Source organism: Pipistrellus hanaki (genome assembly GCF_964339955.1).
Source record: "Pipistrellus hanaki genome assembly, chromosome: 19".
NCBI lineage: Eukaryota > Metazoa > Chordata > Mammalia > Chiroptera > Vespertilionidae > Pipistrellus > Pipistrellus hanaki.
In genome coordinates, this window is record NC_140521.1 from 19,396,863 (window position 1) to 19,410,106 (window position 13,244).

Here is a 13,244-nt window from a genome sequence, read left to right on the forward strand (position 1 = left end):
TTCTAAATCACAAATGAAGAAAATACCCAAAGAAGCCACTTTGGCTCAGTTTTTAAAAACATGTATAAATGTATCCATAATTGTGTTTTAGAAACATATCTGTGTTTAAATAATATAGCCAGCACCTGATTGGAGGATAGATTATTAAAAGGGAGAAGACCTCAACTGACAGCAATGGTAGATTGAACCTCTTCCCAAATGTGTGCTATCCTGCCTTCTCTCACTGACATCAACTTTGGCCATGTGACTTGGGCACCCCCTACTAATGGATTTTACTTTCTTATCCATTTGACTTTGGTGGTAAATATCTTGGTTAGTAAAATGTGAGCAGAAATGACATATCCCACTTTTGAACAGAGCCTTCAATGAGCTATTACGTATTTTACCACCGCCTTCTGCAAACAGCCCAGCAAAGTCTTTGAAAGGGCTGCCACATCAGCAGATTCCTGCCTGCAAGAGAGAGCTGCAGTAAAGGGCTCAGAATGGACAGGAGCATAAGCAAGAAATAAACTTCGTCCAGCCAGTGTTGCTCAGTGGTTGAGAGTCAACCATGAACCAGGAGGTCAGGGTTCAATTCCTGGTCAGGGCACATGCACAGGTTTTGGACCCATCCCCAGTAGGGAGCATTCAGGAGGAAGACAATCAATGATTCTCTCTCATTGATATTTCTATGTCTCTCTCCTTCCCCCTCCCTCCTCTCTGAACTCAATAGAAATATGTTTGTTTGTTTTTTAAAGAGAAAAAGAAAGAAACCTCAATTGTTATAAAGGTAAGATCTTTCATATCTTTTGTTACTGAAGCATAACTGAGCTAACATGGTTGGCAAAAGAGATCACTGCAATATTTCATGAAACAGATGATATCTTAAAAGTAGGCCAGTGGCAACTGAAATGAAGAGAATGCAACTGACTAGAGAAATACCTGGAAGGCTGGAGGAAAGGTGGGGGATTCAATTGTTGCAGAATAAGGACCACATGGTCCTTAAGTAGGATGGGATGAATTATATACGATCACCAAAGAAAAGAATTAAGATAAAGAAATAAAAATTACAGGAAGACAGATTTTTGCTGAGCTTAAGAAAGACTTTCTAACAATGAAAGCTCTCTAAAGATGAAAAGCCCTTCTCTGGGAAACTGCTCACATGACCAGAAGTATTCAAGGAAAGAACAGATGACCACATAGAAAGGATATTATAGAATGAGATTCCAAAATTACCTGGGTAAACAGGTTGGCTTTTAATGTTGTGCTCAATTCTAAAAATAGTAGTATCAATATTTCTATCAGCTGATATTAATAGCAGTTAACCATTTATTGAGCTCTTAAAATAAAGATCATAGTTAAAAAGTACTTACTAATTTACAGTGGAGAAAACTATAAAATGCCAACAATATTAATATTAAAAATAGAATAATGAAATCATGGCTCTTCTACACTGAGAAGAACACAATATCACTTGTATGGTATTCCTACTCAATAGCATAACATAATCATCAGGAAACTATCTCCAACTGAGGGACTTTATATGAAACATTTGGCCTGAATAAATTCAAAATTTCAAGTCAAAAAAAGGAAAAAAAAAAAAAAAAGAAGGGCTAAGGAACTCTTCTAGATTTAAAGAGGCATGTAAACCAAATACAATGTATGATCATGGATTGGACCTTGGGGAACAGGGGTTAAGCTATATAGAACATAACTGGGACAATTGGTAACATGTGAACTTAATTACAGATTAGATAATGGCATTTTATCAATGTTAAATTTCTTAATTTTCATAATTGTACTATGCTTATATGGGAGGATATCCTTGTTCTTAGGAAATGTATACCTAAATACTTAGAACCACCTCAAGTATGCAAATGAATGCAAAAGTGGTTCAGGGTAAAAATTTTAAATAATTACACACGTGCAGGGATGGGGGGTTGTTTAGGACAAGCAGCCATATTAATTATGAAGCAAACTGGGCAAACAAAAACTGATAAATCTGTATAAGAAGATATATGGGAATTATTTGTGTCTTGAAAATTCTCTAACTTTGAAATTATATCAATATAAAAACACACAAGAGAGTTATATAATTTTATTTTTATAAAATTGAGAACTACAGGAAACCCTCTAAGTATCTAGCATTATACTTGGGTGTCTCAGAATCACCTTGATGCTGTTCCTTCTCTTACCTTTCTAACAGATTGTGGATTGCTTTGAAGAGTAGCGTCCGACATTCATAGGAAAGGCCATTTTCCCAGAGTCCTTCTTCCACAACTGGGGGGGAGAAAAAAAAAAAAAAGAACCAGTAAGCAGGGCATCCAAATAAAAACAAACTTTAAAACCATTTTTCTAAAGCAAAGTGAATAAGTAAATATAAATAAACTCACACTTAAACAGAGAAAGGAAGAACTTAACGAAAGTTATAAAATACAAAATACAGAAGAAAATATACGTTTAGATTTTAAAGTCTTTGAAATATAGGCACGGTACAATCCCTCTCCTATAAAAGTCTTTCAAACCTGCTTATTCCACCCTACCCAATTTGGCTCAGTGGATAGAGCGATGGCCTGCAGACTGAAAGGTCCGGGTTTTGATTCCAGTCAAGGGCACATGCCAGGGTTGTGGGCACAATTCCTAGTAGGGGGCGTGCAGGAGGCAGATGATCAATGATTCTCTCATCACTGGTGTCTGTCTCTCTCTCTCTCTCTCTCTCTCTCTCTCTCTCTCTCTCTCTCTCTCTCTCTCCCCCTTCCTCCCTCCCTCCCTCTCTCTCTCTCTCTCTCTCTCTCTCTCTCTCTCTCAATGTTTCTATCTCTCGCTCCCTCACCCTCTCTGAAATAAACAAAAATATTTTAAAAAATAATAATTTAGAGTTAAACATAGCTACTATACTCAACGGCTAAATGGATTTTATATCTACTTTTAGAAATAGTAAACATATGAATTATTCCATTATTTAAACTCAAGGGAGTTTATTTTCATAGCTGCAGTGATTAGGACATTTCAAATACTCGTGTGTTGAGTTGACCCGATATTATGTATACAAATACTTTTCAAATTTCATTTATATTAGCTTCAACCTAAAAAATCCTTATATCTAGTTAAGTAGATTCATGGCAAAGAAGAGATTCAAACCCAAGTTTTCTGACTCTAACACCCATGTTCCTTCCATGAAACCATACATCTCCATAGGGTTAGTGTTAACTCACCTCACCCCCCCTCCTTTTACTCTTATTACTGACTAGAAAAGCAACTTTCAATACTGAAGTTAAATTACCCTTTGGACCCACCATTTGCAGTTTAAATTAATGTTTTCTAATAGCTGCAAGTAACCTTTTCAAAAGTTAAACAAAATTGAAATTGCTTCTGCAATCTATTTGTACAGCCTCATAGGAAAGTCAGAGAAAAATCACATAATAGCTTTTAAAACTAATTTATTTGAGACACCCTACTTCCAAGGTAAAATTTAAGCCAGCACTTCATTTATTTGATATGAGATTCTTCAGAAAGTATCCTTTAGGATTAGGGAAGAGAGGGGGGAGGTCCAGAAAGTAGTTAGTCTAGGTTAAGGGTTGTTTCTACAAATGACATAAGATGCATTTACTACTTAATCCCCTCTTTCCCTTCCAAGGTGGACTGAGTAGAAAAGCGACTGCCAAAAAGGTGATGAGACCAGCAGGTGCTGGCACCTGTCTTTATGAAACCTACAGTCTCCCCAGGGTATATACTATCTCCATTTTTTTAAGCCTTTCTAATTCTTTTGATCTTCCAAGTTTCAACTTAAATCATTATTACTTCAGAATATAAAGTTGCAAGAAGACTATCTCTATAGACTATATTCATAAATCTATTTACATATAATAGAAGATAATTTTTCTAAAATTTTGTTAATAGGCTCAGAAGAAAGCATCAAGAGACCTAAAATATGTGTACCATAATGAGTGGCAAGAATCAGCTAAAGCAAAGAATTCCTAAGTTATAACATTCTCCTACTGTTTGTAGTCTATGACAGCCCCACTGAAACTGAAAAATGAGACTAAGCACTGCGACAGCTGCCTATTTACAAAGAGAAATGTTATCTCATTTGTATTGTAAAAGCTATAATCAGAATATTTTAAATTGCTGTTATTCAACCTTTTTAAAAATAGTAATCCAAAATCAAATATTTAAATTGCAAAAGTACGACATAAAAGTTTTAGCAGAAGAAATGAAAAGTTAAATAGCAGTAATTATTGCTCAGTGCCCAAATTATTTTTTCAAGTCCTCACAAATCATAATACCAAACTATCAACTTTGCAAAGCATGTTCCTTTCAGAATAAGCGTCCTGAAAGAAAAACCATATGAAAGTGTCAGGAAAAATGTCAATATGGCAAAATATCAAAGCAGCATATACTTCAATGATTTTGTGTTTCCCAGCAGAGATCTTGGAAAGATATCCCTTCCAATTGGGCAAATGAAACTGGCACACTTTACCTGAAGGGGGAAAATGGGAGGAAGAAGAATGGAATAGGGTGGGAAGGAGCATAAAGATTGTGAATCCTTGAAGAAATTCAAGCTCATCCTTTTAGAATTCAGGTCACTCTGACTTACACAGTTTAAAAGTAGAATTACTTTCAAAGAATACATATTTCCTCTGAGCTATGATACATATTTCCTTTTAATGTATCATATTGCAGCAACAGCTGAAATGAAGGTCTAGACATCAAAAACATTTCTTACTCCCACCTACTGCTTTTTTACCTCAGGCATCAAAACTAATGAAACCTATTATCCAGAACGTTGAGTTCAGTAACTGCATTGGCTATTGCAAATATGGGGGGGGGAGCGCGGCACTTTCAGGAATGGCACTCCTTATTCAGCCATTAAAATTACTGAAAATCAAATTTTGCTCCAAAGTCCAGAAATACAAATAGATTAAAGCAAGGCCCATGAAACAATATTATTTTTCAGTTAAATTTCAGTGACAAACTGCTAAAGACAGAGCAGCCCTGACACCAATTTGCCCCGCTGCCTTTGTTTTCACCTTTATCTGCAATATATAAATAGACCAGTTTTTTAAATAGTTTTTAATTATTAAATGTACTACCTAAGAATTACTCTATGAAGACACTATGATAAGAAAACATTATCAATTTATTTTATGGGTTGCATCAAATGAAATAACGATAAATATATAGAGAATTTTTAAGTATCTGTTTTCTTAAAACTGACTTACAAAAAATTGTAGCAAAGTAGCATAATGCTATATTAATGCAGAAAAATAGCATTATACCCATAAAAAATCCAATTACATACACCACCATCGATTGGCTTGCAAAATCTATATTTGAAGTCATTAATAACTAAATGGGCTTATTACTTATATCAAATTCAACCCACTTAGAGCTCTGGCTTTCTTGAATAGCTTGTGGGTATAGAATATTTGGCATCACTTCACAAATCTATGTTGAAAGTGGATTTTAACTTTCCCATGTCAATTCATCAAATGAGAAGATGTATATCAAAATGCTTCATTTGTTTTGACCTATTTGCAACTTTAAATTATTATAAACACTAATAATATTCATCATATAGAAACAGAGTTGTGATTCAAATGTTAACAGTATAATATCTTACTCAGGAATCTGACAGCATGAGTTCTCTGCCAGTTACAAGATAACCAGAATTTTAATGATGGTTTCCAGGCAGCATTGTAACAGTTGAGACATGACCCAAGTTAGCATTTCAATGGATCATAGGACTCCATATAAAGCCACTAAACTTTAAATTGAAGGAGACCATAAAACTAAATTTCTAGATAAATGAAACAAGACCTTCAAAAGACAAGTGCCACAGAAAAATGTCAGGCTATAACGTTATTTTAATAGCTACACAGTGAAAAAGAAAACTTGCACAATGGCTGTTACTGACTTCTAAGGACGAAATTTGCCCCATTTATTATTGCTTTTAAAGATTTTTAGATAATTATTACTTTTTTACACTTTAACATTTATATACTCTTAATCTTGTTACATAGTAAATATAAACAAAGACCTAGACAAACAGCCATCAAAATTAGATTTCTTAGGTTGTTGGAATAATTACTTTTCTTTACCCATGTATTTCCCAGGTGTTCTTCAAAACATGCATCTCCTCTATAAGCATGCATCATATTTGAAAGATTTTTAAAATAAGGCTACTATTATTTATTAAGCAACTATATGCTTTAAAACTATATGCGACATGCAAGACACAAGAAAGAAAGATCATTAGGACAGGAATCCCAAGATAAAATTAAATTAACAAACAGTAAACTAAGTATGCGGTTCAGTTAGAACAGTTATACTTAAGTCCATCAATTGTACAAAATAAACATTTTATAAACTTCCTCTAAGACAATGACTTTCATCAGGATAACTCACTATTGATTTCAACATTGACACAATTAAGCAGTAAAAATAAAAAATATTTCCTCTTCACTCTTCAGACACAACCTGATTTGAAATATGCACACATGCCCACATGTGCGTGTGCACATACACACACGTCCCCAGATTGCTACTAAAATTCTGACAGGACAAGTCCCCAAATTGCCTTTTACACTAAAGCTCAAACAGTTGTCTGTCACTGCTATTATAGTGAGTAATCCTTGCAGCTGTAACTGTTTGAAATGCAGCTGTCTTGTTGGTATTCTCTCCCCAGCCCCACTCATGCAGCATTTCTGTTCTTGCCACAATAATCTAAAGGGCCATTTTACAGGAGGCTTAGCCCTGGCTGAGGGCACTCTACGGCGTGACCGAGAGAACATGGAAACACGATTCATTAGACACGCCTGGAGTGATAACAATGGTGCTGCTTCTTGCTGCCTTTCATTTCGTACATCAGTCTGAGACTAATGCATTCTCGTTACACAACAAGCACTTTTATAGACAGGAAAAAACTGTAATCACCTTTGATTAAGAGACAACATATTTTTCCTATATGAGCTGCCAGTCATACTGACACAGTAATTATTTTTTTAACTGCAGGTTAGAATAGCAAATGTTGCAAAAATAACATCTGCGAGCGAGCGAGAGAAAGATGACTACGGTACTATGAAGATTTCGTACACAAAGGTTTCTCTAGACGAGGCTCAGTGCCATGTCCTTGAAACCTAATAGGTACCTCGGCCTGCATTTAAGCTAGACTATCTATGGCAAATAGCTAGATCCTTATTAAGCAAAGTTCATTCTATACCTCCCATTCTTATAAGGTAAAAATTACAGAAAGTTTTATCTTAATTTTAACCATAATTTTTAATGACCTATCCTTTCTCCATGGAACTACAAATTCAATGCCCTCCTCTTTTTCTATTATCTTACTTTAACTACAAAACAATTTATCCTCTCCACTTTTCCCGTTATCTACCTTTCTTACAAATTTGTTTCCCTTTACATAAAATGTTAGGTCAAAAACAGAAGGTACACTTTCTATCTTAAATAAAACAGTAAAAAAAAAAATGTAATTATGATTAAAAACAGGAATATGTAATTATTGTATATCAGTCTATCATTTAACACAACTTCCATCAATCACTACTATTCCTGGCAAAGGTTTCATTTGTAAATATAAAAGCTCTAAGTTAAACTGGGGGGTGGGGGTCGGGGTGGAGGTGGAAGGTGGAAGATGGGGGGAAGAAGCATAAGCCACATTATATTGACAACATGTAGAATTTTTTTATGGGATTCTGAAAAGTAAACCACTTCTCCATACACCCATGCAGTTGCAGTCTTTTGTGGCTTCATGCATATGTGTTACTAGAGGCGTGGTGCATGACATGGATGCACTTGGGGGGGGGGGGGGCATGTCCCCCCTCAGCCCAGCCTGCTCCCTCTCACAGTCTGGGACCCCTTGGGGGATGTCTGCAGGTGGACATCCTTCAAGGGGTCCTTAGTGCTGCCATGGAGGCGGGAAAGACTTCTGCCACCAGTGCTGCACTCACCAGACATGAGTCTGGCTTCTAGCTGAGTGGCACTCCCCCTGTGTTGAGCGTCTGCCCCCTGGTGGTCAGTGTACATCATAACGACCAGTTATTTCACCATTTGATCTCTTTGCATATTAGGGTTTTATTATATAGGTTGTTTATGGTGAGTTTGGTAATCAACAGGAAAATAAATGTGTATAAATACATATATACTAGAGGCCCAATGCACAAAGATTTGTGCAAGAATGGGCCTGCCTTACACTGGCTTGCCAGCACCACCTTCACTCTGGCCAGAGCCGCTGCCTTTCAGCCTTCCCACGGATGCCCAAAGGCCTGGAGTAGATGGGTTTGGTGAGGAATGCCTGAGTCATCAGCAACAACGCAAGTGTCCCCACCTGCCCTCAGCTGCTTGGTGCCTGCTTATGCAAATTAGCCTTCTTTTTTTTTTTGTTGGGTTAATTTGCATACCCATTCCTGATTGGCTGGTGGGTGTCATAAAGGTGCCATCAATTAGCATGTTACTATTTTATTAGGTAGATGAATGCAATGAATTGAAAAAGTATAGTTAAACCAAAATAACTGAAAGTATTTTTGAAGGTTAGCAGACTGTATAGGTAAACATTTTTTAAAATGGTTAGTCTCTTTCTTTAAACTTTATATAACGTTATTATATTTTATACTAAGAATGTGCTACAAAACTAGCAAAAATAATTTGCATATGTGTAATTCTGTTGAATTAGTAAGGGACCAAATAAAAATAATAGAAAAAGGTTAGGTCTGGGTCACAAATTCTGAGACCTAAAATAAGTTTTTTTTTAAAAATGGTTATGTAGGGGGAACAAGAGTTGATAGATAGAAAAATGCTTGGACAAGTTTTACTAGTAGCTGTTGAGAGTTTTCTGATCTGTGCTACCACATCAGGTTAGAAATTAGGAAACCTACAACCTAGCTTCCATGTGTCTACAACATGGGCATTCAATCAAACAGAGAGTGCTTTGAGAAGTTAGACATGCACCACACTACATTAGAATTACACAAGTTTAAAACAAGTCTTATTACAGAGGACAACATCTATACTTTCTACTCTCAAAGTGCCTGGCTCTCCCTCTTTATATTTTGGTCTTTTGTACTGTATAAAAAGTATGACTCCCCAAAACTAATCAAAAGTTACTCCTATAAGCTTTTCCTGCTGTCTGTATGAAAAACATAAAATCAATATCAAACATGTCATTACAAAAATTGTTGTTAAAAATTTAACTGAAATGAATTCTCAGTAATAAAGGACTACTTGGTTTACACATGAATTTCTATTAATCTTGTACTTAGAAGAATCACAAGTTTATTATTCTTTACTTTTTAAAGCCAGAATGTCTAATTCTCCCTTCAAGTCTTCAAAAATAATTTGTCTGTTTTTTTTGTATTTTTAAACAACATATTGGAAAGCAATAAATTATTCTCGATACTTTAAATTGAAATATTTCCAGGAAAAAAGTTGTCTTTATCCAAAACTTCTAACAAGCTAAGCAGTTTCCAACTCAAAGCAAAAAATTTATAAATGACCTAAATATTCCAACACTGCCAACGTTTTTAGTTCATATAGGTGTGTTTTAATAATACTAGAGTCCTCTGCATTAACACAATGCAATTTTGAAAACTCTAACCTGATATGAAACACACACACACACGTGCGCGCGCGCGCGCGCGCGCGCACACACACACACACACACACACACACACACACACACACACACACACAGTTTCAGCAGCATTGACCTTATTTCTGTTTCTCCAACGAAGTGAGCTCAAGCCTTTTGCCCTTGTTTCCCTGCATTTGGCTAGATTATTCTCAGGTCTCAATTCAAATGTCATCTCCTCCCAGAGGCTTTCCCTAACTAAAGTAGCCTTTTCCCAGTCACTTACTTTCTTATCAATTGCTTTGGAACACAGGACCATATCAAAGTATTTGTTTACTACCTGTCTTTTCACCCACACTGAAAAATGCCACTTAATACTTGTGTGCTTACTATACTACAGAGAGCCTTCCACAAGGGAAAACATTCAAAGTGGAGCAAAAAGCCACCTACCATGTAAAGACAATCTAATGTTAAACTTTTAAGACAAGAGATTTATACAGCACATGATATAGTATGAGTCTAATCTAAGAATTCTGACACAATGCAAAATAGACATTTCTATAAAAGACATGGATTTCTCCTTACTGATAATGTAAGGAAAGTTGTACACATTCTCAGAGTTGTGATTTGATATTGTTTCCATGGAAATCAAATAGGGTCATAATTAAAGCACAAAAACATTTCTGTAGAAACAAGTACAGATGAAAGATGTCATGAAAATAAGATCTTATTTGAACCTATGATGATTAGCAAAATTAGAATGACTAATGAGGAAAATTTTTGAGGGAAAGATCAAGAAAAATATATTAAATTAAAATGCCTTACAATAATGACAATAAACTATTACAATTTAAAGCAGTTACTGTCATAAATTGAGCCATGGGTTTTGTGTGTTTGATTTAAATTATAAAACTTCCACCCCAAAAAACAACATTTAAAGGCTGAATTAACTCTTTATCTTACCTAGCATAACTGTTCTAGTTATCAATTCTATATCATGTTGTTATTATTACTGATGAGGCCTTTTCATTGCTTAAATTCATAATGTCCTCTAATTTTTAATGACTATTAGTCATGTTCATCAAATTTGGAATAACAAAATAAAGTTACATAATTATGGAGTAACATTAAGTAGTTAAATTCATTTTGCATTGATATATAATGTGTATAAACAAATAATAAGATATGGTAAATGTGTTATTTGTTCCATTCTATTAGGTACAGTTAGCAGAAGTCTCTATATAGTTATCTGAAGCCACATCTACAAAGGCCCAGGAAAATCTATTTTCTTTAGGTGTTGAGGAAGGCAGAGCAAAACATTAAAACAAACAAACAAACAAACAAAACCACACCCACATTTTGTAGAAAAATATTGTACAATAGAATCATTTGTATGTAGGTTTTAGCAATTTTATATTGTTTACTTCCTGGAATATCAGCTTCAATATAATTATTCTCAACTATCTCTGGCCTGTTCAAGGACATACAATTTTTGTGACTCTTAAAATAATTTTAAAAGAAATTGATTTTTAAATCAAGTATACCTAGATATATGAGAATCAGTGATAAAATTTTTAATTTGAGAGGCAGATTTAAAAGATGTATTTTATCTAATTGGGGATAACCCAAATAGTATATATTCTCTGTACTAAATTACTAAAAATCCTATTTTCATCAGCAATGCTTAAAAATTAAGGTAAATAGAGAAGAAAAAGAAACAATGGCTCTTTTGAATGGATTAAGCAACTATTCACTATACATATTCATTTTGTATCTTCAGTGTGGAACAAAACAAGGCCCCTTCTTTCAATTAGTCACACACTGTCCTGTTTAATTTTTTTCTCTATTTTGCCCTTTTGAAGATGAACTTAAATTAAGTCAAAGACATATTATACACAGACAGTAATTTGGAAGTGGCTTTTTGCCTCCCCAAACCAGACATTGTGCCTCGCCTGGATAAATAAGACTATTCACAAGATAGGAAGCATCAGCAGTTCCCCATTCACCTCCAGGGTAGTTGCCAAAACTTCAAAGCACCACTGAACACAGCACTGATGCTTTTGTCTGAAAGACCTCAGAGACTATGACTGATCTTGGTATCATTAAATATCTCAGACTTTCCAGGAAACAAATGGGTTACTTAGACTCACAAGCAACTACCTAGGCATTTTGTATAAACTATGAAAATCACACCCTTTTTTTTGAAGCTGATCACACTGTTCAAGTTTGAAGGGGGAAAAACAAAAAACTCTTTGCCACACTGGAATAATATAAAAATGTTTCATACTTGTTTCACTATAATTCCAATTAAGAACTACTACTTTAAAAATAAAACTCCCCAGATTGTGCAGTTTCAATTTTCCACTGCTCATTTCTATGACAATCTGACCAAGAATATCCCTGGGGAGGAGGGGAAATGATATTCTGAAACCTCATTCTCAGAAAAACAACTATCTTTGATAATATGTCCAGTTTTACTGAAAATATTAATAAAAACGCAATAATAGCTAAACTGAAAGCCAGTTTCAGAAATGAGCAAGTCAATCTCATCAAAAGGCCAGAAAGGACTTTGGAAAGAATGATAAGCATCTTGGAATCTTACTACTTCCCTCACACACTGAGCTCCAATCTGCAGCCGTTTCCCTCTGAGCCAATGCACTTGATGGGTGTGATAACAGATGGATCATTGTATCTGCCAACTTCCTGTGATGTACTGTATGGGGACTGATAATTTAGTGACTACACAAGTCCTACAACAGACAATGCAGGCAATCCTGGCATTCAGTAAGTAGCTGCATGCAGTCCTTTGACAATTCTGTGGGTGTTGAACATGTGGATTATTGTACAATGTAAGCTCTCTGAAAGTATCTATGCCACTGTAAAAAAAAAAAAAAAAAAAAAAAAAAAAAAAAAAAAAAAAAAAAAAAGACAAAACTGGGCAAGCTAAGAAACCGAATAGAACAGGAAAAGAACAAATGTTTAAAGTGGCATTTTTCACTTAAAACACATGACAAATATATACTGTTCAAATGTCTTATTAGAGTTTCATGACCAGTTTAACTAGTCATATTCAGGTACATAAAAAAAGTATCAATTGTGGGCTTGGTTTTCAGATTTTACAAGTTGGGCAATATTGACATTTTGAGCAAAATAATTCTTTGTTGTAAGGGAGTGATTTGTGTATTATAAGATATTTAGCAGCATCTCTGGTCTACCAATTAGATGCCAGCAGCACCCTACCCTGAGGAGTGACATCCAACAATGTATCCAAACGCTGCCAAATGTCCCGAGGGTGACAAAATCCTCCTTATTCTCCATTCCCCTCTTACACTCCGGGTTGTGAACCATTGGAAAAGAGAATCTAGAATTGTAAGCCTCCGATTCTAGTGTTTATTTGAAGGGGACAGAGAGAGTGTAAGTAAAGGGAGTGATTACTTAGGAAAATAATACACAAAATAATCAAACGCCTTCTATAGAGTGTGGACCAATGAAGCACATATCACTAAAAATAGAAAAGGCCATCTAAAGATTCAGCATTAGAGGGCCCTGGCCAGGTAGCTCAGTTGATTAGAGCATCGTCCATCCTGATATGCCAAGACTGCAAGTCCGATTTCTGGTCAGGGCACATACAAGAATCAAACAATGAATGCATCAACAAGTGAAACAAAAAATTAATACTTCT

At 35.2% G+C, this 13,244-nt stretch overlaps 1 protein-coding gene across 2 annotated transcripts in view; it reads right to left on the bottom strand.

Moving 5' to 3' along the window:
* Window positions 1–13,244, bottom strand: part of MED13L (mediator complex subunit 13L) — a 246,117-nt gene that overhangs the window by 120,926 nt on the left and 111,947 nt on the right. For both annotated transcript variants that reach the window (XM_084868238.1, XM_084868237.1), the window contains exon 3: window positions 2,175–2,259. In XM_084868238.1, the coding sequence (XP_084724364.1) occupies window positions 2,175–2,259 (85 nt within the window). The remainder of the gene's footprint in view (window positions 1–2,174; window positions 2,260–13,244) is intronic.